The sequence below is a fragment of the Ruditapes philippinarum genome, unplaced genomic scaffold (assembly GCF_026571515.1).
Source record: "Ruditapes philippinarum isolate M1 unplaced genomic scaffold, ASM2657151v2 ctg3204_1_1_1_1, whole genome shotgun sequence".
NCBI classification, from domain to species: Eukaryota; Metazoa; Mollusca; class Bivalvia; order Venerida; family Veneridae; genus Ruditapes; species Ruditapes philippinarum.
Window position 1 is genome coordinate 35,790 of NW_026859952.1, and position 27,628 is coordinate 63,417.

General features: G+C 37.0%; 1 protein-coding gene across 1 annotated transcript in view; it reads right to left on the reverse strand.

Annotated features, from left to right (window-relative positions):
* Positions 1-1,822: 1,822 nt before the first annotated feature.
* Positions 1,823-27,628, reverse strand: part of LOC132758391 (uncharacterized) — a 43,189-nt gene continuing 17,383 nt past the window's right edge. The window contains exons 3-5 of the mRNA XM_060750063.1: positions 26,581-26,663; positions 5,162-5,287; positions 1,823-2,181 (exon numbers count right to left, since the gene is read on the reverse strand). Of these exons, the coding sequence (XP_060606046.1) occupies positions 1,870-2,181; positions 5,162-5,287; positions 26,581-26,663 (521 nt within the window). The 3' untranslated portion in view covers positions 1,823-1,869. The remainder of the gene's footprint in view (positions 2,182-5,161; positions 5,288-26,580; positions 26,664-27,628) is intronic.

A 27,628-nucleotide genomic window follows, 5' to 3' on the forward strand; every position in this document is an offset into this window, starting at 1 on the left:
ACCACCAAAGGAACATTCCTGTGAAGTTTGGCTTAGTGGTTTATGAGGAGATGTCATTTAAAGTAAAAGTTTACGGACGCCGGACGGACGAACGCCGGACGGACGGACGCCGGACGAAAAGCGATCACAAAAGCTCACCCTGTCACTTTGTGACAGGTTAGCTAAAAAGACACACAAGTAAAAACGGAATGAATAGGATGAAAGAGAATTTACTGTTACACATTGTTCTCTAAGTCACACAAGTATCTCTGGGTTCGTACGGACGGACAGACGGACTAACAGTTCAATTACTATATATTTATTTATATACATAAGCATATTTACGCAATTATATATGTATACAGTGAAAGTTGAGAAAACCGAAATGCTTTTGGACCAAGGGTTTTGTCTGGTTTTCTCAGCGGTCCGGTTTTCAAAATGTCCCCTTTAGAATCCTATGTACCTAGCATTGACTTACAATGGATGCTGTATATTTGCATTTTCATGATCATATGCACGTAAATTGCTAAATAAATGATGAATTACAAAGTAAACATGTTTTATTTTTTTGTCTCTTTATTGCATCTAAATACAATAAAATTTTGATTTAAAACGAACAGCAGTTTCCTCATAAAGATACAGTCCTTTTATATCCGCACTTGTTTACATTTGGGTATTGGATAATGATTTAACAAACATAGTTTACTTTGTTTATTTTTAATAATGCCCCTTTCCCACTGTAAATATTGCCGATGCCTTATTTAAAGGTCTTTGCAAAGTTTCACTGTCTTTATTTAATTGAACTTGGTCACTTATAGATAAATGTCTTTTTCTTTGTATTGATATATTGGGAAATGAATATACAAAACCAACACAGTATAAAATATGTTTTATTTATACTGACTTTAACTTACCAATTCCTCGTGCATTTTGGCATTAATATAAAACGGTAACATCTATGCCTTACAATAACTCAAACTGTGAAGACGAACATAATAAACAAATCAGACAATCAGTGTCCCATTACAGCTCAGTTAGCGTATTAGACACAACCAATTGATAAGTACACAAGGTTATTCACACCTTCACTGTCCGGTATTGTCTGGGTAATTATCTATATAATTTACTTCAAGGACCCCTATCAACCGTCCAATATTCGGTTTTTACAGATTCCGGTATTGTCAATGTTTAATGCAATAGTTTAACGAAGGGAAAATTTGGGACTGAATTAATTGTCCGGTATTTAGAGAGTTCCGATTTTCTCAGCGTCCGGTTTTCTCAACATTCATTGTATATATATAAATAAAAGCCAAAAAAATGAAAATTTCAATAATTTGACCTTCAAGGTTAAGGTCATTTTTTGAGTGAAGGTCAAGGTCTGCCTGGTCATTTTAAAGGGCTATCTTTGAAGATTATCATGCTCAAGTTTGAAGACAATCCATTCAAAAATAACAAAGTTACAGCCAATAATAGCCAAAAATATGAAAATTTCAATAATTTGACCTTCAAAGTCATGGTCATTTATGAGTGAAGGATCAAGGTCTGTCTAGTTATCTTAAAGGGCTATCCTTGAAGACTATTATGTTCAAGTTTGAAGACAATCCATTCAAAAACAGCCAATAATAGCCAGAACAAGCAAAATTTGGACTTTTGACCTTGAAGGTCAAGGTCATTTATGGATGCAGGTCAAGGTTAGTTTGGTCTACTGAAAGGTCTTGTCCCAAGGGTTGTTGTGGTCAAGTATAAAGACAATACATCAAGAACTAAAAAAGTAATGATCCAGAGGCAACGGCAACGCCTCCAGGACTATAACAATACCTCTACTTTTTTTTTAAAAGTCGAGCTGAAAATGGCCTATATATATTAACACGTTCTTTTTTTCAATCTCAGTTACGTGTCTGTCATACCTTCACAGCTAACATCCTCTGGAATGCAAAAAGATACAATTCCGACTTCACTTTCCAAGCATTGGACCTTTTCTCCAGCAGGAAACTTATATTGACAGTGTTTAACCTTTAATGCCACACATTTTTGGTTTGGGCAGGTGTCTGTTGATTGCTCGGGGTTTTGGCACCAAGATTCTAACAGTGGGAATTTAAGATAAACTGCTCCATCTTTGTCAACCACTTTTCCCTTATCCATCACATGGCCACCTGCTGCAGGGTTCACCATTGCAAAACACATCAGGACTATTATTAAATTCTGCAAAAAATACAAACAAGAGGGCCATGATGGTCCTGGATCGCTCACCTGACACAACCGCATCCAAGCAATGTCTTAAACAAGCATCATGGCCAAGTTTGATGACAACTGAGTCAAACATGTGACCTCTAGTGTGTTATAAAGATTTTTTCATATTTGGGCAATGTGACCTAATTTTTGACCGGACACGACCCATATTAAAACTTGACCTAGAAATCATCAAAACAACCTTCCTGACCAATTTCCAAGAAATTTGGATCAAAACTGCAGCCACTAGAGTGTTAAAAAGATTTTTCTATTTTTAGCTCCTGTGACCTAGTTTTTAACCGGACATGACCAATCTTAGCACTTGACCCAGAAATCATCAAAACAACCTTCCTGACAAATTTCGAGAATATTTGAATCAAAACTGCAGCCACTATAGTGTAAACAAGCTTTTTCTATTTTTAGCTCCTGTGATATAGTTTTTGACATGAGATGACCCATCTTCGAACTTGACCCAGAAATCATCAAAACAACCTTCCTGACAAATTTCCAGAATATTTGAATCAATACTGCAGCCCCTAGAGTGTTAACAAGCTTTCTCTATTTTTAGCCCCTGTGACCTAGTTTTTGACCGAAGATGACCAATCTTCAAACTTGACTTATATATCATCAAAACAACCTTCTTGACAAATTTCCAGAATATTTAGATGAAAACTGCAGCCTCTAGAGTGTTAACAAGCTTCTTTTTTTTTTAGCTCCTGTGACCTAGTTTTTGACCTGAAATGACCCATCTTTGAAATTGACCTAGAAATCATCAAAACAACCTTCCTGAAAAATTTCCAGAATGTTTGGATGAAAACTGCAACCATTAGAGTGTTAACAAGCTTTTTCTATTTTTAGCTCCTGTGACTTAGTTTTTGACCAGACATGACCCATCTTCGAACTTGACCTAGAAATCATCAAAACAACTTTCCTGACAAATTTCCAGAATATTTGAATAAAAAATGCAGCCACTAGAGTGTTAACAAGCTTTTTCTTTTTTTAGCTCCTGTGACTTAGTTTTTGACCGGAGATATCCCATCTTCGAACCTGACCTAGAAATCATCAAAACAACCTTCCTGACAAATTTCCAAAATATTTGGATGAAAACTGCACCCTCTAGAGTGTTAACAAGCTTTTTCTATTTTTAGCTCCTGTGACCTAGTTTTTGACCGGACATGACCCATCTTCAAACTTGACTTAGATATCATCAAAACAACATTCATGATTCTTGACAAATTTCCCGAATATTTAGATGAAAACTGCAGCCACTAGAGTGTTAACAAGCTTTTTCTATTTTTAGCTCCTGTGACCTAGTTTTTGACCGGACATGACCCATCTTCAAACTTGACCTAGATATCATCAAAACAACCTTCCTGACAAATTTCCAGAATATTTGGATGAAAACTGCAGCCTCTAGAGTGTTAACAAGCTTTTTCTATTTTAAGCTCCTGTGACCTAGTTTTTGACCGGAGATGACCCATCTTCGAACTTGACCTAGAAATCATCAAAACAACCTTCCTGACAAATTTCCAGAATATTTGGATGAAAACTGCAGCCACTAGAGTGTTAACAAGCTTTTTCTATTTTTAGCTCCTGTGACCTAGTTTTTGACCGGAGATGACCCATCTTCGAACTTGACCTAGATATCATCAAAACAACCTTCCTGACAAATTTCCAGAATATTTGGATGAAAACTGCAGCCACTAGAGTGTTAACAAGCTTTTTCTATTTTTAGCTCCTGTGACCTAGTTTTTGACCGGAGATGACCCATCTTTGAACTTGACCTAGATATCATCAAAACAACCTTCCTGACAAATTTCCAGAATATTTGGATGAAAACTGCAGCCTCTAGAGTGTTAACAAGCTTTTTCTATTTTTAGCTCCTGTGACCTAGTTTTTGACCCGAGATAACCCATCTTCGAACTCGATCTGTATTTCATTGAGACAAACATTCTGACAAAGTTTGATGATGATCCAATCAAAACTGTGACTGCTAGACTGTTAACAACCCAATTGTTAGAGTGTTAACAAGCTTTTTCTATTTTTAGCTCCTGTGACCTAGTTTTTGACCGGAGATGACCCATCTTCGAACTTGACCTAGATATCATCAAAACAACCTTCCTGACAAATTTCCAGAATATTTGGATGAAAACTGCAGCCACTAGAGTGTTAACAAGCTTTTTCTATTTTTAGCTCCTGTGACCTAGTTTTTGACCGGAGATGACCCATCTTCGAAGTTGACCTAGATATCATTAAAACAACCTTCCTGACAAATTTCCAGAATATTTGGATGAAAACTGCAGCCTCTACAGTGTTAACAAGCTTTTTCTATTTTTAGTTCCTGTGACCTAGTTTTTGACCGGAGATAACCCATCTTCGAACTCGATCTGTATTTCATATAGACAAACATTCTGAAAAAGTTTGATGATGATCCAATCAAAACTGTGACTGCTAGACTGCTAACAATCCAATTGTTGACGACGCACAACGCACGACACACGACGACGGACGCCGGACATAGCCCCATCACTATACCTCACCTTGACCACTTCGTAGTCAGGTGAGCTAAAAATGAACCATCTCAATATAATTTTCAGGAAGTTAGTGTATAATATACAACAAGCCATTACTTTATATACAGTAGAACATCGATAAGTCGAAGTTTAAGAGACTTGCTTATGACTTGAAGACATTGTGACTTATGCATCCATCTGACTTTTCTTTTCTATCACCTTACCACTTAAGTTGAAAATGATAGAAAGATTCACTGAACAGATTTAGTTTTTGCACAATGTTGAACTGAACCCAGCAAGAGAGTGGGCTGTGTTAAAATATTACTACTGCATAAACCTATACCAGTGCAGCTATAATCGAAACAGCAACAGTACTTTGGGCAAATAGATATGATTCACTATGCCTTATTGCTGTCTAAATTGAATATGATTCACCATACCTTAATACTTGTAAAAAGACTAGTAGCACCGAAGTTACATGCTGGACGGTGTATAACATTTGATTGAAAGGCCGTTTTGTTCATTAATTCAGTGCTAACTTTCTCATCTGACAGGTCTTGATCACTCTGAAAAAGAAAACAAATTTCTTATACGACCATGTCGTAATCAAGCATAATGATGTACAATATTATTCTATAAATCAGGGCTTGAATAACTGATTACATTTATGCACCAATCAAATTCCCACTACAGAAAAAGTGGGAACATTTGGGTAAGATTTATCAAATGCCCAGTTATCTATTTTTTTCAGTTGAATTTTAATTCATACCGACACTAAAATGTCATATACATAGTGCCTTTCAATATTTACTGAAAGAAGAAAACCTCAGATGCACCTCCATGCATTATTTCTTGAATGAGCAGGCACTTGAGTATTACCACCAATGTCGCTAGCTGGATAGCTTCTGACCGAATCAGAAATTAAACCCCTAGTGAAAAGCCCTTGGTTTGGAGACCTCCAAATGGTAAAAACCTTGCTTAATGTCCATGTATTGCAAGTAAGATATATCGCAAGCTAACTTGGCATCAAAATAAAACCATCAAATGGACTTTGCCGAGATAGACATGTCTTTGGGGGGCTGAGTTTTAAGTGCCATGGACAATGTAATGGTCATACTGTGAAGTAATAATTTGGCTGATTTACGCCATATTTCTACCACTTGGCCAAAGGACAGGGGTTATAATATACTTGTGCATTAAACAGAGCTTAATTTAAATGCATAACTCTTCATAATGTTGATAAAATTGCTAAACTCTGTCTAGGTGATCCATATGTCTTCACAGTTTAATAAAAGCCTTGTTCAAATTTTTCAACTTCACACAGAGGGAAAAACATTACAGTGAAAATGTACAATAAAATTATGACATTTGAAGAAATTCTCATTAAAGAAGAATATTTGAAATGTTGACAATGTCAAACAATCTTTTCTCAAAATAATATTAAACTAGAAGGGTCACAAAAACATATGTCTCCCAAAACTATGTATGGTCACTCATGTGAAGTTTCATTGAAATCCCACCAGTAGCTTGACCTGTGAAAGCCAGACAAGATTTTTCTATTTATAGCTCTGACGGCCATTTTGTGCAGCAAAGCAGAACATGCCGGTGACATGCACAACTAGGGATGGTACTGATCACTCCTGTAAAGTTTGGTTGAAATCCCACCAGTAGTTTGACCTGTGAAGGCCGGACAAGATTTTTCTATTTTTAGCTCTGGCAGCCATTTTGTGCAGCGTAGCGGAACGTGCAAGTGATGTGCACAACTAGTGATGCAGGGCTCGCGCTGTCTGTCGCCATAGTTGCCATAATTTTATAAGATTGGCAATTATTTGTACATTTTGGCTACAAAATCTTGCGATTATTTTTTACTTCCAACAGTGTTTATATCAGGATAAAGAATGCAGTAGACCCAATTAACACCAGCGGGGTAGATTTAATTGAGTGTCAACTTTTTATTGGTCACGTGTTGCTAACTATATGCCCGAGGTGATAAAAATACATGCAGGTGATAAAAATACATGCGAGATGTTAAACTGTATAAGGACTTTAAAGATATTGTCCAGCATTATAACAGCCATCAAATATCCGTCAATTAGCCACAAAAATCATCTTAAAATTGATAAACTGTATATTGACCAACCAAAAATTTACCGAAAATTGCAGTAATGGCAAATTTTGATTTTTTGGTTTAAGCTGCTTGACTAAATCACCAGTGGAAAACAACGTTAAAATATTTAAAAAGTATTTACTTCCAAACAACTATTTGCACAACAACTAAAATTGTGAATATTTTTTCAGAAAATAGATAAAAATCTGATTGTCACATACATTTTGTATTTTCGCGACACCGATAATTTTGATATTTATTTAAAGGTGAAAGTAAGCCATGTTCTGTTTAAATATCTTTACTATTATGGCAGTAAATTTGTATTAAATTGGTGATGATGACATTTTTCAGTAAGTTATTCAGAAAAAAGGCTGCATTCTGTGAATGAGTTTGCAAGTGTTATTTCTATAGGCTAATATGACCTAGATCTACTCCAGTTCTGTGTGAAATGTGGAAATTGACAGTGGTTATAGCTGACAAAATTTGATTAGAACAAACAAAAGAAATTGTCTGATAACAGCATTATGTAAAGTTATAATGAATCTTTAATATTATTGTTATACAGTAATTATACTATATAACATTTTTATTTTGTTCTACAGTACGCTCAGCGCGGATTTTGCAAAACCTGCATGTCCCCACGGATGTGGCTCATTGCGGACGAAAATATGCTCAAATATTGTCCGCGTGACCCCGCGGACAGAAAATTTTCACCACCGCGGACATAAATCTACAGCCGTAAGCGTTTCCCCAGCGGAACACTCCGGTTAATTGCGGGGGAAGCGGTGGTCAATCACCGTGGACCGTGGTGGTATTCATCGTGAAAACGGTTAAATTTCACAAGTATTTTATGGAACTTGTTAAAACTTTATGAAATAGATGTAATCGTACAGTAAAGAATTTATATTCGAGTCTACTAAAATAATTTATTTGCCTTTACAGTCTAACTTGCCCATGTGACCACGTGTATTAAGCGACTTTTGTCTTAAACGACCACTTTAAATTCCCCCAGATCATTTTCTCTCTATATCTTTAATGTATTAAGCGACTTTTGCTCAACGCTACCAGCGACCGCTAATTAGTCACCTAATTGAGATAAATCTTTTCATTAAACGACCACTTTTACCTGTCAAGTAATTGTGTTTTTAGAGAACGCCACCTCTTAATGTCACAAGTGTCAACAATCAAACACAACAAATAAACATGTGAAAAACTCTATTTCCCAAGCCGTTTTAGCGTATGCAAATGAAGTTAAGTATACGCGTGACGTCTATATCCAATAATATCAGATAAACAATGCAACACTCCACCCCTACTGAGATGGTGTATACGCTTTGCTTGTGAACATTTAGACTGCATTGAATTGACCTTGAACTTGATCAGCAATTAAATTAAGCGTTACAATTAGATGTAGTTTGTTTACTCAACGCCAATAGTTGTATTGTGATTTGGTATAAGAATACCGCGTGTTACATGAGTTACTTCCCTTTGTGTTAGTTTTGCCATTTGCTCTGTAATAAAGTTAAATTGTTCGTTGGTGATTCTTTCTCCTTACTGGCGTGGTGGCAGCTGTGTTAATAAAGAAACAACGCCTGTTCGATGCTAAAAAGACTTTTTCGTTAGCCACTCTACCAAAAATGATATTTCAACACGCCCAGCAAAACAGCAGATAGTCTTGCATGATCGTGAAATTGTCCATTACGGCACAACCTCTCATGCCGATTCTAAACACAGAGTGCGCAGAGCCCAAGTTTCCTTCGTGATCCGTGCTCCGGGGTCTTCACAGGTTACATGGCCTGGGTCATTTGTAGAATTGGACACCCCCGGTGATGTCGATCCCGAGGGATCATTTGCTGTTGAGCCGAAATGTGAACACAACTCTTGGTTGTCACCCCAAATTGTTGATGCCGTTGGTGGTAAGATTCGTATCGTTAATACCACTGGTGAGCCCGTAGCAACCCGAAGACATGAGCATGTGTGTAATGCAAGACATACTGAAACTATGTATGAAAGCTGTACAGACCATTTAGAAACAAAAACAATGTCAAAAAATTTGAATCCTGGCAACTACTCAAAAACCGTTGTGCTTGACCCGGATAACACTCTAACCAATGAGACCAAACAGAAGTTTCGTACTACTCTGTATGAGTTTGACAATGTTTTCAGCCCACACCTAACTGGATACAATGGAGCAGTAGGCCCTTTGAAGGCAACAGTGAACATGGGGCCTGTTCTTCCCCCTCAGAGGAAAGGACGAGTACCTCAATACTCTAAAGACAAGCTTGTTGAGCTTCAAAGTAAATTTGATGAACTGGAAGAACAAGGCGTGTTTGCTCGACCTGAAGATACTAATGTTACCGTCGAGTATCTTAACCCATCATTCCTGGTTAAAAAGCCACAAGGCGGATTCAGATTGGTGACCGCATTTGCTGATGTAGGGCGGTATAGCAAGCCACAGCCTTCGTTAATGCCTGACGTTGAGTCTGTTCTAAGATCAATAGGCCAATGGCAGTATTTGATAGTTTCAGACTTAAAAAGTGCATTCTATCAGATTCCCCTTGCCCGTGAGTCGCTTAAGTACTGTGGAGTGTCTACACCATTTAAAGGTATCCGTGTATACACCAGATGTGCAATGGGAATGCCTGGCTCAGAGACGGCCCTCGAGGAGCTCATGTGCCGAATTCTGGGAGATCTACTCCAGGAGGGTATTGTTTGCAAGCTTGCAGATGATCTCTACTGTGGCGGTGACACACCTGAACAGCTACTTCACAATTGGCGTCGTGTACTCGCTGCACTCGATAATAGTAACATCAAACTAGCCCCATCAAAAACAGTTTATCTGCCCTAAATCAACCAATGTGCTAGGCTGGATTTGGTCAGAAGGGAATTTGTCTGCTAGCCCACACCGTGTAGCTACACTTGCTTCATGTTCAGCCTCCGGAAAATGTCCGCGGTTTAAGGTCGTTCATCGGAGCTTACAAAGTCTTAAGCAAAGTTGTCCCTGAATGTTCTATCTATCTTGCCCCACTAGACGATTTTACAGCCGGTCATCAATCCCAAACAAAATTAAAGGGTGGATAAACCCAAAGGGTTGAGCATTTCGAAAAGGGGAAAAAAGTCATTAAACGACCCTAAGCAATCGTCATCCCCAACCAAATGGGCAAATTGTGGATTGTAACAGACGGATTTGGTAAAAGGCGTGGTAAATTTGGGGCTAGTTGTTTTGTTATGCGAAAAAAAAAGCACGATTAGCAGGAAATTTTTTAAATGCGAAAATTTTCGCAGACCCAAATTCCCGGGGTACCCTGTGAAAATTTAGGCTTTAAGTTAAACGGGGCAGCCATTAAAACACTTTTTAGTCCGTATATTGTGCAATCACAAAAGCCCCGCCCTTCTTTTTACAGACCCGGGCCCCCCTGTGGGTTTAGGTTTAGTTTTAAAAGCTCTATAGGGGTGGGAAATTTTTTTGCCAAATCCAAGGGGGGACGTCAAATTTTTTCAACGTAGTAATATCAGGTGGTCGGGACAACATTTAGCAGGCTCTGCTAAACCCTAAACCCAAATGATTTCGCCATAAAAAATTTCGCCAAATGTACGGAAGTAAAAATGCCCGATTTTTTCCTTTTTAGGGGCTATGGAAGGGTTAGTTTTTGCGTTCCGTCAATGTTGACGAATTTTAAAAGAAAAATTGGGCCCCTTAAACCTTTTACTACAAGATCGGCTTGGGTGATTCCCCGGGGGAATGTCCCGACTTGCTTTGCGTGCACTCCACTTAAAGCCCAAAAGGGGCTAGCCGTCCCCAAAAATTAAAAAAACTAAAAAAATGTTAAAAGGTACTTGGGAGGTGGTTACTATTTTTTAAAAAATGGTGTTTTTTTGTTGTGAAGCTTTTGAAAACCCTTCTTTGGAAAAAACAAAAAAGTTTGTACCACGGGTTCCCTTCTTGAGGACTTTTTACGGCCAAAGCACTCAAGCTTGACCACCCTACAAAGCATCAGTTAGGACTTAGTTGTGCGAAGATACTTCTTTGCTTTAGATATAAACAAGGCTATCGAGCGTGCAACTAGCTCGTGTCACACGTGTGCTTCCCTTAACGAAATTCCCCAAATCATTAGTACAGCAGTCGAGCGAAGGATCCCCCAGAATCCGTCGGATTATTAGCATTCGCAGCTGATTGTCATGAAGCGTAGTAAACAATGCATTCTTGTTGTACGAGAAGCCGCTTAACATCATACACAAAAGCTGTCATGGTTGACAATGAACAAAAAGTCACTTTACGTAATGCTTTAGTGTGTTTAATGATGGATATATGCATCCAATTCATGGTCCACCTGCTGTGATTAGAGTTGATCCCGCACCCGCCTTTGTTGCGCTTCGCGATGATGAGCAGTTAAAACAGGCTAATATAGTATTAGACATAGGTCGTGTTAAAAACGCCAACAAAAACCCTGTTGCTGAATAAAAGCCATAGCTGAATTAGAGGACGAGATAGTTCGCGTCCAGCCCGGTGGCGAGTCTATTTCTGAAGTTCAACTGGCCACCGCCGTGAACCACCTGAACTGCCGTTTGAGACGAAAGGGAAATCTCTTCCCGTGAACTGTGGACACAACGTGATCAGTTTACGCACAACCAAATCCCTATAAGTGATAGAGATGTTTTTCTTTCTCAAAATTCTACTAGAAACAAAAACCACTCGTATAGTGAAAAGTCGAAGTGTTCGTCAAATCGAAATTGTGAAACCATAGAAATAGGAGATATAGTGTACTTTATACTCCGATAAAACTAAACATGCTTCTCGACAGGGATACATCGTAGTTTCGTTTGATTGGTGATTGGTGTTTTCATAAAGAAATTCACTGGTAACCAATTACGCTCCACCTCATACAAAGTGAAAAGATCGGAATGTTTTCGTGTGCCTTCTGATATAATGTGATATATCTCATAACATCCCAAATCTGACAGAATCTGATTGTGATAGTGATTCGGAGATATGTGAAGGATTAACTGTTCAGGACGACAATGCACTGTAACTCTTACAAATCCGTTCGATTCTGACGATGAGAGTTGTTCCCTTTGATCGTTATGGAGCAAGTTCACGCAGATGATCACGACGTCGCGGTAGACGATAGTGTATCACATACTAGTAGACCACGGGCGGTTCTCGGGAAACCCCCTAAATACTTAAATGATTATGTGTGTTAATTACTTTGCAATATGTGACAACATTAATTCACCATTCCCACGAATTTTAAATTTTTGTTCAACGCTAGATCTAGTTTTAATACCAAATGTTGTTTATATTGAAATAATGTATTATTGTTATAAAAATCTTGAAAGTGTATTTTAACTTTCTGTCGACATTTATGCATGTTCAAGTTAATCCACACATGTTTCAATATTGTTGAGTTTTTACAAAAGCTTTATTTCTTCTTTCATCTAGTGTTATAAGTAATCACACGTTTTAGTTGTTTCACTACTTAAGCAAGTACTATAGAAGTCATGTGTGTGTAATTATATATCTTTATATATATCTTTACTGATCTGATACTGTTTGAATATACCTCGTCAAACAAAATGTTTTCATTTCAAAAGAAAAGAGGTAGCGCCAATAGTTGTATTGTGATTTGGTATAAGAATACCGCGTGTTACATGAGTTACTTCCCTTTGTGTTAGTTTTGCCATTTGCTCTGTAATAAAGTTAAATTGTTCGTTGGTGATTCTTTCTCCTTACTGGCGCAAATGAAAATATGCACAACAGAAAACATCTTCACTAATAGGGTTTTCGTGTTGGAATCAAGGAAAAACAACGGAGAAGTTAAAAAATTCTGGAACAAGAGGGCCATGATGGCCCTGAAGTCGCTCACCTATATAAAGGCCCCCGGAGCGGGGCCAGTCTTTTATTTGAACAAACTTGGTAGACTCCCATTAGATTACGTTTCATGCTAAACATCTAAGGTCTAGCTGGTCAAGTTTTTTCTTTACACATATAGTTAAAAACAATGACACACCTGGGGCAGGGCCAGGTTTGACCCAGGGGCTTTTATTTGAACAATCTGTGTAGACACTTACTAGGAAATGTTTCATGCTTAATATCTAAATTCTAGCTATTCGGGTTTTTTCAAAGAAGATTTTTATGTTTTTGCTATACACATATAAGGAAAATCAATGTCCCCTGGGGCGGGGCCAATTTTGACCCCAGGGCTTTTATTTGAACAAACTTTGTATACACTCACTAGAAGATGCATTGTGCTTAATATCTAAACACTAGCTATTTGAGTTTTTTCAAAGAAGATTTTTTAAGTTTTTGTTATAAATATAAGGAAAATGAATGACCCCCGGGCAGGGCCAATTTTGACCACAGGGCGCTTATTTGAACAAACTTAGTAGACACTCACTAGAAGATGTTTCATTCTTAGTTTCTAAATTCTAGCTATTTGGTTTTTTTCAAAGAAGATTTATTAAGTTTTGCTATACACATACATGTATAAGCAAAATCAATGACCCCCGGGGCGGGCCAATTTTGACCCCAGGGCTCTTATTTGAACATACTTGGTAGACATCCATAAAAACATGTTTCATGCTAAATATCTTAGCTCTAGCTCTTTGGGTTCTTTAAAAGAAGATTTTTAAGTTTTAATACTATATATATAAGGAAAATCAATGACCCCCTGGGGCGGGGCCAATTTTGACCCCAGGGCTTTTATTTGAACCAACTTGGTAGACACCCATTAGAACATGTTTCATGCTAAATATCTTAGCTCTAGCTCTTTGAGTTCTTTAAAAGAAGATTTTTAAGTTTTTACTATATGCATATAAGAAAAATCAATGACCCCCTGGGGCGGGGCCATTTTTGACCCCAGGGCTTTTATTGGAACAAACTTGATAGACACTAACTAGAAGATGATTCATGCAAAATATCTAAGCTCTAGCTCTTTGGGTTTTTTTTAAAGAAGATATTTAAAGTTTTTTCTTTCGGTTGCCATGGCAACCAGAGTTCTGCATGGAATTAAATTCTTTGAACAATTTTCAAAGGTGACCACCAAAGGAACAATCCTGTGAAGTTTGGATGAAATTGGCTTAGTGGTTTATGAGGAGATGTCATTTAAAGTAAAAGTTTACGGACGCCGGACCACGGTCGGACGCACGCCGGACGAAAAGCGATCACAAAAACTCACCCTGTCACTTTGTGACAGGTGAGCTAAAAATGTCAAACATGTACATAATGAATCAAAACTGTTTTGTCAATAAATATCAGAAAGTTATTTTTTACATTTGCATCCATTTAGATTATCAGAGCGTACTAATTATTCAACACGTATAAAAATGAAGTTGAAAAACATTCCCACCGCATAAGAAAGATGTCATTTATAAATTTTGACTTTTATATCATGCTGACTGTCTGAAGAAACCGTTTCATTAAGCGACCGTTTTTGGTGTTTCCCTTGCGCGATCGCTTAATACACGTTTGACTGTATTTTCCATTTTAGAATGTTTTTGGACATCAATTACAGAAGTTGCAACAGCTTTCGTCCGTGCCCGTTCCGCTAGTCAAAAGTTATTGCAACCTGTATTTTTTTCTGTGAGCCCCGTTTATTTAAAGAATATACTATGCTTATCTTTTAGTAGATTATTTTAATCGAAGAAATTTTATAAAATCTATGAAATTCTTACTGAATATGTTTAATTTGAATAAAAATGAATAAACTATGTATTGAAAGTTACGTTCTCCATTATGGGACAATAAAGTTGATCTTTTCTTAAAAAAACTGCCAGTTTTTTTAACGAAACGATATATTTATATTGTGACGACCTATAGTGTGTAGAGCGTTAAACATGACATATCAACTTTTTGTGAAGTCAAAACATGTTTATTTCATATTTACAAAGAGACTGTGTAGCAATTATCAATATTTTCTGATATCAAATTTGAGCATAGTTTATCTTTACATATGCATGTAGAAGAAAAAAAAATTCTATCAACCAACTATCCTTATTTCATCAAACATTGTAAAAAAAAGGTATGTTGTTTTAATTTTGTAGAAAGATGTGTTTTCTGTTGGCTAATAAATTTGGTAGATTGACGGATAAAATTTCTGAACTCTTTTAATATTTCATCGTATATTATAAAAATTTGGGGCACTGTTATTTTTGTTGCAAGACATGAAATAATCATGGAGATGTAGTAAGAAATGTACAGTTAAAATTCAAAACTGTACAATGTTGGTCTTAAACCAAAGAAATATCTTTTATATCAAACAAAAGGCATCCTCAGTAATCCAGGCCGTATACCGGTATCGGTATTAAACAAGAACCGGTTGAACCGGGTGATGCTCCCCGAGAAGGTTCTGGACACAGGCAGGAATAAAAAAAATGAACAAAGGGCAAAAACTCCAAAATTAGGCAAGGCAGAGTTATGTTTTTTTGCACTGCACTTTTATTCAATGAGATCTATCTATCTATAAAGTTTCCCGATGATATCCAAGTTATGTCCCGGGTAAAATTCAAAGTGCAAAAATGAACAAAGGGCAATAACTCCAAAATTAGACCAGGCTTTGTTTAGGTTCTTTAAGCATTTAAGCATTGACAAAAGTCAAAAAGTAAAAATAAACAAAAGGGCAATAACTTCAAAATAAGGCAAGACTGAGTAATGATTCTTAAGCACTGCACTTCCACCCAATGAGACCTATCTATCTACAAAGCTTCATGTTGATATCTCTTATAATTTTAGAGTAATATCCAGGACAAAGTTCAAAGTGTCAAAATGAACAAAGGGCAATAACTCCAAAACTAGGCAAGAAAGTGTTACAGTTCTTGTGCACTGCAAACTTACTTAATGAGATCTATCTTCCTACAAAGTTTCATGTTGATACCTCTTATACTTTTAGAGTTATGTCCTGGACAAAGTTCAAAGTGTGAAAATAAACAAAGGGGGATAATTAAAAAATTAGGCAAGTCACAGCTACGGTTCTTGTGCACTGCACACCTACTCAATGAGATCTATCTACCTACAAAGTTTCATGTTGATACCTCTTATAGTTTTACAGTTATGTCCTGGACAAAGTTCAAAGTGTAAAAATAAACAAAGGGGAATAATTCAAAAACTAGGCAAGGCAGAGTAACGGTTCGTGTGCACTGCACACCTACTCAATGAGATCTTTCTACCTACAAAGTTTCATGTTGATACCGCTTATAGTTTTACAGTTATGTCCCAGACAATTTTTAGTGTAAAATAAACAAAGGGGGATAATTCAAAAATAAGGCAAGGCAGAGTTACGGTTTTTGTGCACTGCACATCTACTCAATGAGATTTATCTACCTACAAAGTTTCATGTTGATACCTCTTATACATTTAGAGTTATGTCCTGGACAAAGTTCAAAGTGTAAAAATAAACAAAGGGGGATAATTCAAAAATTAGGCAAGGCAGAGTTACGGTTCTTATTCACTGCACACCTACTCAATAAGATCTATCTACCTACAAAGTTTCATGTTGATACCTATTATAGTTTTAGAGTTATGTCCTGGACAAAGTTCAAAGTGTAAAATAAACAAAGGGGGATAATTCAAAAATTAGGCAAGGCAGAGTTACGGTTCTTGTGCACTGCACACCTACTCAATGAGATCTATCTACCTACAAAGTTTCATGTTGATACCTCTTAAACTTTTAGAGTTATGCCCCGGACAAAGTTCAAAGTGTAAAGTAAACAAAGGGGAATAATTCAAAAATCAGGCAAGGCAGAGTTACAGTTCTTTTGCACTGCACACTTACTCAATGAGATCTATCTACCTACAAAGTTTCATGTTGATACCTCTTATACTTTTAGAGTTATGTCCCGGACAAAGTTCAAAGTGTAAAAATAAACAAAGGGGAATAATTCAAAAATTAAGCAAGGCAGAGTTACGGTTCTTGTGCATTGCACACCTACTCAATGAGATCTCTCTACCTACAAAGTTTCATGTTGATACCTCTTGTTGTTTCAAAGTTATGTCCCGGACAAGAAAAGGGGACGGACGGACGGACAGACAAGGCGGCGACTATATGCTCCCCCGAAATTTTTCGGGGAGCATAAAAAGTATTTACGGATAGTGTACCGTGGGTTCTGGGGGTGAGAAAATAAACATCATCTTAAAATTATTTTAACAAGAGCTGTCACAGGAGACAGCCAAGCTCGACTAATAAAATACTGGACGCAGTAAGGAGGACAAAACTATGAAAGAAAAATCAATTATGAATTAATATGTATTAAGTTATAGTAAAAAAATAACATATGTTAACATAAATTCCAAGATCAAGGGAAATAATTCTAGAAATAGTCACGCTAGAGTTATGAACCTTGTCACACAACATGTGTGTTATGATAAGAAATATATATTTGAAGTTTGAAGTAGATACCTTAAAAAGTAAAGAAGTTATAATATTTCTTAAAGAAAATCCTAAGTTCAAAGAGAGATAAATCTGTAAAAATTGCTTCAAGAGTTATGAACATTGTCACATAAAATGTAATTGATGATAAGGAATAAGTATTTGAAGTTTGAAGTACTAAACAAGTTATAGTAAAAAATAACATTTTTCTAGTAAAAAAATCTAAGTTTATGGGGAGATAATTCTTGTAATATTGGTGCTAGAGTTATGAACCTTGTCACATAAGATATGGATGATGATAAGGTACATATATTTGAAGTATGAAGTTGATCCCTTTAGAAATAAATAAGTTACAGTAAAAAATAATATTTTTTTTAAGGAAAATTCTAAGTTCAAGGGGAGATAAATCTGAAATTATTTGTGCTAGAGTTACGAACCTTGTCACATAAGATGGGGATGATGATAAAGTACATATATTTGAAGTATGAGGGTGATCCTTTAAGAAATAAAGAAGTAACAGTAAAAAATATTATTTTTTAAGGAAAATTCTAAGTTCAAGGGGAGATAAATCTTAAAAACATTGGTGCTAAAGTTATGACCCTTGTCACATAAGATGGGGATGATGATAAGGTACATTTATTTGAAGTATGAGGGTGATCCCTTAAGAAATAAAGAAGTTACAGTAAAAAATAGTATTTTTTAAGGAAAATTCTAAGTTCAAGGGGAGATAAATCTGAAAATATTGGTGCTAGAGTTATGAACCTTGTCACATAAGATGTGGTTGATGATAAGGAACATATATTTGAAGTTTGAAGTTGATACCTTAAGAAATGACAAAGTTATAGTGAAAAATATTTTACTGCACCAAAACTTTAATCTGAAATCTGGACGCGGACGCCGACGCCGACGCCGGGGCGAGTAGGACAGCTTTCCATATACTTCGTATAGTCGAGCTAAAAATGCAAGAACTGTGTATAAATTTCTTATTCTTCATTTTGAAATAAAAGCACGTCCACAGTCGTAGACTAAGTTTTTGTTGTCTGTTTTTGTTTTTTTTTAGATTTACTTGTTCTGACCCCTGCATTACCCCGCGAAACACGGATGACTGATTTTAACGATGATATGACTGCAATCGTCGGTTTCTGGTCCGCGGTGGAAACAACTAGACACCGTGGATCGCGGGGGAAATTAGTGTTTTTATCATGGACCTATCCCGTGTTTGTCCGTGTTAGAAAAAATTTGTCCGCGGTGGAAAAGGCAAAATCCGTGCTGAGCGTACTGTATTATAACAATTAAAGTTGTGGTTCTATCTAAAACAAGAGGGCCATGATGGTCCTGAGGCAGCTCACCTATATATAGGCCCCCGGAGCGGGGCCAGTTTAAACCCCAGGGCTTTTATTTGAACAAACTTGAAAGACACTCATTAGAGGATGTTTCACGATGTTACGTTTTTACTACACACATATGATGAAAAACAATGATATCCCCCCCCCCCCCCCTCCAGCAGGGCCAATTTTCACCTGACCGGCTTTTATTTGAACAAACTTGGTAGACAACATAAGAAGATGTTTCATGCTAAACATCTGAGCTCTAGCTAATTGGGTTTTTTAAAAGAAGATTTTTATGTTTTTGCTATACACATATAGTTAAAAACAATGACACCCCTGGGGCGGGGCCAGTTTTGACCACAGGGCTTTTATTTGAACAAACTTTGTAGACACTTACTAGAAGATGTTTCATGCTTAATATCTAAACTCTAGCTATTTGGGTTTTTTCAAAGAAGATTTTTAAGTTTTTGCTATACAAATAATTATAAGGAAAATCAATGACCCCCAGGGGCGGGGCCAATTTTGACCCCAGGGCTTTTGTTTGAACATTATACTTTGTAGAAACTCACTAGAACATGTTTCATGCTTAATATCTAAACTCTAGCTATTTGGGTTTTTTCAAAGAAGATTTTTTAAGTTTTTGCTATACACATTTAAGGAAAATCAATGACCCGCAGGGCGGGCCAATTTTGACCCCAGGGTTTTTATTTGAACATACTTGGTAGACACCCATTAGAACATGTTTCATGCTAAATATCTTAGCTCTAGCTCTTTGAGTTCATTAAAAGAAGATTTTTTTAAGGTTTTTACTATATGCATATAGGTAAAATCAATGACCCCCTTGGGCAGGGCCAATTTTGACCCCAGGGCTTTTATCTGAACAAACTTGGTAGACACTCATTAGAAGATGTTTCATGCTGAATATCTTAGCTCTAGCTCTTTGGGTTCTTTAAAAGAAGATATTTTAAGTTTTTACTATATGCATATAGGGAAAATCAATGACCCCCTGGGGCAGGGCCAATTTTGACCCCAGGGATTTTATTTGAACAAACTTGGTAGACACTCACTAGAAGATGTTTCATGCCAAATATCTAAGCTCTAGCTCTTTGGGTTTTTTAAAAGAAGATATTTAAAGTATTTTCTTTCGGTTGCCATGGCAACCAGAGTTCTGCATGGAATTAAATTCTTTGAACAAATTTTAAAGGTGACCACCAAAGGAACATTCCTGTGAAGTTTGGATGAAATTGGCTTAGTGGTTTATGAGGAGATGTCATTAAAAGTAAAAAGTTACGGACGGACGGGGGACGGACGACGGACGAAAAGCAATCACAAAAGCTCACCCTGTCACTTTGTGACAGGTGAGCTAAAAAGGTACTTATCAATATACACAAATGTATCAGTTTATTTGAGAATCTTCATAAAACTGAAAATGTTTTATATGTAAATTTTATTTGTTTGGGTCGTCAGACCAAACAAATAATGGTAGCGAAATTTCAGAGTCTAATGCTGTTAATTGCAAAAGCCGAAAGTAGTCCACTTTTTTTAAGCGGTTACTTCCCTTTATATGTACACTAACGCCTAAAAATTCAGGGGAGATCACTGCGTAAAGATGGTCAAAGACAAGCACATTAATTTGCAAGCAAAATAATTCCCGAATGGTCAAAGATTTCTAATATTGTTTTATTATATTTTCTGATCGAAAATAAGTAAATACAAAGCGGACATTCAATCTCTGACACAGAAGTTTACGACAAACCTAACAACAAATAGTTCTCAAAACAGCTTAAAACTAGCAATTTCAAAGAAAGAAATATTTTTATTTTGTTACAAGTATCCAACAAATTACAACGCATTCAAAGTTTAAAAATAGCGTTGGCTTATAGAATTGTCAATAAATGCACAATCACAAATTACGCGGATGAATATGATTTTATCAATGAAAATACTATTTTTAGCGATGTCGATTACCGAATACTACACAACCGAGTAGTGGAATATATAGATTCTACATGTCGGACTGTTTGGGCGAGAAGATTTTATCCTGAACAAAATACCTCGAAATTAATAAGGATTACAAACCCGAAATGCAATGGAAGTTCTAAATTTAGAATTACTTGATGTTATTCAGACATTGTTTGTATAACTTCTCCGTAGTGCAGGGGTAACGCGCTCGCTTAGTGAGTGAGAGGTCTGGAGTTCAAATCCCAGTCGAGGAAACTTTTTTTTTAAATTCTTTTTTAAGTGTCTTTGTTAAGGAAGAAGTCATGATATTGAAACGTACCCGGGGTCTGCTAGCCCGGACACACTTCAATATCGACACGTGGGTTCTTCTCAAACTCACGTAATTGGATAAGGGAAAATAGGGACACAAGGACTTAAAGATACGGACACCTGAAATTAGATTAACATAACAATTTATTAAATATACATTTCACAAACAATAAAATTGGTATATAGTATATTCTGTGGATGGCTCTGGCTTGGGCTCCTCGTCTTAGGTCAGGAATATTCTTCTGTTACGTCTAGAATAATGTATAATATAAGATGTAATGAAAGGCTTGACAAATACGGTGTCACGTCTTGCCTGTGGTCTGGTACAAATTCTATGGTTGGAATTACCATGAAATGCTATAAGGTTGATGGGGTATCTAAAATGGTAACTACAAAATACAGTGGTGTTCTACCCTGGTATATGGGTATCACTATAAAATATGGGATTATGGCTATGGAAACTTGGTCTTCAGTCAGGATCTATCATAAATGGAAAATAATGCCAAACTGCCAAACTAGATCATGTAGATGATTTAATATAAAACTTCTATATAAACTATTACTGGCACAAAGTATGATATACCTTTCTGGTGGCTGGAGATACATCCATATTCAATATAGTAAAGGTGTGGTCTGGTGGCTATCTACCAAGGTTCTGACAATTCTGGCAGATTCGGGCTGCTATTTATAGTCTCGGACGCTGGGTGGCTAGCCTGGCTAGGGTGCCTAGCTTGGCAGTATTGTCATCGTCTCCGATGACATCACTGCCTAGCTCGCGCGGACAGAAATTTAGCCAGTGCCAGCTGCCATGTGTCCATTTAAATTGGCAGCGTGTGGCTAATTGATCATTAAAACGGCTACAACGTAGAAAATAAGTTATTTCAAGTAATATAACCATCGTAAATATTAAAAGGATAAAGTTATCTGTACATGCAGTGTATGTTTTGATGTCATGAAGTACAGTTAATTACTTTAGTACTTGAGTAGTTTCCGGATACGGGTTTATTTTCGGACGTAAAATGATGGGCCTGATCGTTACAATATGCAAGGATAAAGTGTAGCTGTCGTAAAAAATGAACATAAATGATATTTTGATGCAACTCTAGTTATGCAGAATTCCGTATGTATCAAACTCTGGTGCCTTGCAAAATGAATTATAATAAATAAAAATAAACTTATACAGGGAAATACATACAGATATACAGTACGATTTAGATTGCAAAGATCAGAAAATACCACAGAACTTGCAGCCCTTTGATTCTTTATAAATATACATGCTTATAGTAAGCTCCAGGATTATTTACATCTGTGTTAAACAACAGTTAAAGTCGTTACAAGCCCTAATTTAGAATAATATGGTTTTCTTCAGGCCGTTCACCGTGGCCGAAGGGTTTTCGCGCTCGCTTAGGAAGCGAGAGGTCTGGAGTTCAAATCCCAGTAAAGGTAACTCATTTTTTTTAAATTGTTTAAGTCAAATAAACATTGGATTCAATATCAGTGTTGCAATTAGTCTTATAGCCAATTTACTACAGTTAAAACGCTGGAAAGCATTGGTGGCACTATACATATAATCTCACAACATGTACCTTTCTTACATTCTAAGACCCAAACAAATTCAGCGCCTTCTGTGCTTTGATTATTTAATCAACTGATTATGCTATTATTCGCTACATCGTAAATAGTCTGCTGAACTTTTGGCTATTATTTTTTTTAAGTCAAAAATATTGGCTATTATTTTATTTGAGCCAGTGTGAGCCCTGTGATGGTACTGATCACTCCTGTAAAGTTTGGTTGAAATCCAACCAGTAGTTTGACCTGTGAAGGGTGGACAAGATTTTTCTATTTTTAGCTCTGGCGGCTTTTCTGCAGCAAAGCTGAACGGGTGGGTGATGTGCACAATTAGGGATGGTACTGATCACTCCTGTAAAGTTTGGTTGAAATCCCACCAGTAGTTGAACCCTGTGAAGGGCGGACAATATTTTTCTATTTTTAGCTCTGGCAGCAATTTTTGGCAGGCGAAAGTAAATTGTGACATATGTCCCAACTAGGGATGGTAATGATACTCCCTGTAAGTTTTGGGTTGAATCCAACCAGTAGTTTGGCATGTGGGAAGGGGCGGAACAGATTTTTCTATTTTTAGCCTGGCAACTTTTGTGGCAGCGAGCGAAACGGTGCGGGGTGAATGTGCACAAATAGGGATGGGTACTTGATACTCTGTAAAGTTTGGTTGAAAAACCCACCAGTATTTGACCTGTGAAGGGGGACAGATTTTTCTTAGTTTTGCTCTGGCAGCCATTTTGTGTAGCGCAGGAACGTGGGGTCATGTGCACATGGGATGGTGACTAAACTTCTGTAAAGTTTGGGTTTGAAATGCACAAGAAGCTGACTGTGAAGGGTGACAAAGATTTTTCTATTTTTTTAGCTTTTGGTCCCTTTTGGGGGGCAAACGAGCAGAAATTTGGGGGGAAAGTGGGAATTAGGGGTTGGGACTGATTTACTCCCGTTAAAATTTGGGGGAAATCCCAAACCCGTAAATTTTACAGTGAAGGGGTTAAAAAAATTTTTTTTATTTACTCTGGTGGCCATTTTTTCAGCAAAAATGGGAAGGGGTGCGGGATGTCCAAATAAAGGGAAGGTACGATCACTTCCCGAAAATTTTGGGGAAAACCCACCCGTATTTTACCCTTTAAGGGGGAGCCCAAGGGTTTTCTATTTTTGGGGTCTGGCCCGCATTTTTGCAGGCCCGAACGTCGGGTCAGGTTGGGACAACTTGGGGTGGTCTGTCAATCCCGTAAATTTTGGGTTTAAATCCACCAGAAGCGACCGTGGGGGGCTTTACAAATTTTTTATTTTTTGCTTGGGGGCCCTTTTTTTGCAGGAAACGGAAATTTGGGTGAGGGGAAAAGGGAATAATGATTTCCCGTAAAGTTTGGGGAAAATCCAACCCGTAGTTAAAATTAAAAGGGTTTAAAATAAATTTTTTTTTTAGCCTCTTGGCCCTTTTTTGGGAGCAAAGGGGAAGGGGCGGGGAAGTACAACTAGGGATGAACTGAAAACTCCTGTAAATTTTGGGTTTAAAAACCCCCCTATTTACCTTAAGGGGGGGCCCAAATTTTTTAAATTTTTTTTTTGGCCCTTTTTTGCAGCGGGGCGAACGTGGGATGAGTCCAACTAGGGATGGTAAATGATAACCCTTTTTTAAAAATTGGTTTAAATCCAAACCCGAGTTTTACATTAAGGGTTAAATAAATTTTCTAAATTTTTGCTCGGGGGCATTTTGGGGCACAAAACGGAAGGTCGGGGAGGGGCACAACTAGGGATTTTACTGATTAAACCCTTTAAATTTTTTAAAACCCAAACCCAATAGTTTTACATGTAAGGGTTAAAATAGTTTTTTATTTTTGTCTGGGGCCCTTTTGGGGCAGAAAACGGAAGGTCGGGGGGTGCAAACAGGGATTTTAACTGATAACTCCTTTTAAAATTTTGGGTTTAAATCCCATAATTTTTACAATTAAAGGTTTTAAAAAAGTTTTTATTTTTTGTCTGGTTTGGGCCCTTTTGTGCAGCAAAAAGGGGGTCGGGGGGATGTGCCCCAAAATGGAATGGTACTTTCCAAATCCTTAAAATTTGGTTTAAAACACTAGTATATTTACCGTGAAGGGGGGACAAGATTTTTAATTTTTTTCCCTTGGGGCTTTTTTGCAGCAAATGAAAAGGTTATGTTCCCAAAAAAACTTGGGTTTTTTATATTTACTCCGTTTAAAATTTTTTTAAAACCCCCCATAGTTTAAATGTGAAGGGCGGGCAAATTTTTTATTTTCAAACTCTGGCAGCCCAATTCTTGCAGCGAAACGTAAGTGACAATAGTGCTGCACAACTAGGGATGGTACTGATCACTCCTGTAAAGTTTGGTTAAATCCCATAGTTTTTGACCTGTGAAGGGCGGACAACTTAATGCGGACAAACAAACGGACGACGACGGACGACAGGACGGGGCGAAGGCAAAAATAATATGCCTTCCAAAAATTTTGGGAGACATAATTATAAAATCAGACAAAGGGCCCATAAATGGCCCTGAGGTCGCTCACCTGTACAAAGGCACCCGGAGCGGGGCCCAGTTTAAACCCCGACGGCTTTTTATTTTGAACAAACGTGGAAGACACTCATTAGAAGATGTTTCACAATGTTAAGTTTTTACTACACACATATATAATGAAAAAACAACGATCTACCCGCCCTCCTTCCTCCACCACCCCCCCCCCCTGCAGGGCCAATTTTAACCCAAGGGCTTTTATTTAAACAACTTGGTAGACACCCATAAGAAGATGTTTCATGCTAAACATCTAAGCTCTAGCTCATTGGGTTTCTTTAAAAGAAGATTTTTTAAGTTTTACTATACACATATGACACCCAGGGCGGGGCCAATTTTGACTCCAGGGCTTTTATTTTAACAACCTTTGTAGACACCCACTAGAAGATGTTTCATGCTTAATATCTAAACTCCAGCTATTTGGGTTTTTTCAAAGAAGATTTTTAAGTTTTTGCTATATACATATATAAGGAAAATCAATGACGCCCGGGGCGGGGCCAATTTTGACCCCAGGGCTTTTATTTGAACAAACTTGGTAGACACCAATTAGAACATGTTTCCTGCTAAATATCTTAGCTCTAGCTCTTTGAGTTCTTTAAAAGAAGATTTTTAAGTTTTTACTATTTGCATATAGGGAAAATCAATGACTCCATGGGGCGGGGCCAATTTTGACCCCAGGACTTTTATTTGAACAAACTTTGTAGACACTTATTAGAAGATGTTTCATGCTAAATATCTTAGCTCTAGCTCTTTGGGTTCTTTAAAAGAAGATTTTTAAGTTTTTACTATATGCATTTAGGGAAAATCAAAGACCCCCTGGGGCGGGGCCAATTTTGACCCAAGGGCTTTTATTTGAACAAACTTGGTAGACACTCACTAGAAGATGTTTCATGCTTAATATCAAAACTCTAGCTATTTGGGTTTTTTCAAAGAAGATTTTTTAAGTTTTTGCTACACACATAGAAGGAAAATCAATGACCCCCGGGGCGGGGCCAATTTTGACCCCAGGGCTTTTATTTGAACAAACTTGGTAGACACCCATAAGAACATGTTTCTTGCTTAAGATCTTAGCTCAAGCTCTTTGAGTTCTTTAAAAGAAGATTTTTTAAGTTTTTACTATATGCATATAGGGAAAATCAATGACCCCCTGGGGCAGGGCCAATTTTGACCCCAGGGCTTTTATTTGAACAAACTTCGTAGACACTTATTAGAAGATGTTTCATGCTGAATATCTTAGCTCTAGCTCTTTGGGTTCTTTAAAAGAAGATATTTTAAGTTTTTACTATATGCATATAGGGAAAATCAAAGACCCCCTGGGGCGGGGCCAATTTTGACCCCAGGGCTTTTATTTGAACAAACTTGGTAGACACTCATTACAAGATGTTTCATGCCAAATATCTAAGCTTTAGCTCTTAAGATTTTTTAAAAGAAGATATTTAAAGTTTTCCTTTCGGTTGCCATGGCAACCAGAGTTCTGCATGGAATTAAATTCTTTGAACAATTTTTAAAGGTGACCACCAAAGGAACATTCCTGTGAAGTTTTGATGAAATTGGCTTAGTGTTTATGAGGAGATGTCATTTAAAGTAAAAGTTTACGGACGGATGGACGGAAGACGGACGAAAAAGGATCACAAAAGCTCACCCTGTCACTTTGTGACAGGTGAGCTAAAAAATAGAGAACAAAAAAAAACACACAAACAACCTTGTATGTATCCAAAGGCTTTTTTGCATTTTTCTTGTCCATTTCTTGGCTATACAGTTTCATCATTTCACTTCCAGCAATACCTTTCAAATAAGTAACAAACAGATACTTGATTGAAACAAGCTTGCATTTGAGAAAAATGCTATGCCACCGCATTAATACAACACTAAATAGTAGTTTAGAAACAGATTTTTTTTGTTTCTATACAATTGAAGATTGTAATAATGCATAGATCCCTGACCTATCTAATTCTTATTATCAGATTAGTGGTTAAATCTATTGTTAATCCAATAAAAGATCAGAGTAGGAATATATCAATGCACTTGAGTCTGGTGAATTTGGTGGTGAAGGTCATATTTCACACAGCCTAAATTTCATGACTACATCAAAGGACAACCCAGTAAGACACTTTGTCAAAATCTAGGTCAGCTGATATCAAAGTTCACTTTACATCTAAATCTGTGCACATGGTTCAAATTTCATAGCTGTACATCAAAGGACAAGAAAGTAGGTCGCATCATCAAATTCTAAGTCACCTGATATCAAAGTTCAATTTTACAACTAAAACTGTGCACATGGTCAAAATTTCATTGCTGTACATCAAAGGACAAGAAAGTAGGTCACTGTCCCCTTGGGCAAGGCAAATATTTTGACCCAAGGGTTTAATTCAAAACAATCTTGATACAGGTCCACCAAACAACATTTCAAGTCAAATATCTAAGCTGTAGCTTTCTCCTATTCAGAAAACATTTGTTTTATTTTCTGTTTTTTACTATGTGTACATAATGAGAAACACTACCCCCGGGCAGGGCCAATTTTGACACCAGGGGAAAACTTTTAACAACTTTGGTAGAGGACCTATAGATGATATTATATAGCAAACATCAAAGCTCTATGCCTTGTACATTCACACAAAAATATTTTTTTTATTTTTTTACTATATGTACATAATGAAAATCAATGACCCCTGGGGCGGAACAAATTTTGACCCCAGGGCTATAATTTGAACAATCTTGGTAGAGGTTCACTTCGCAAAGTCTCATGCCAT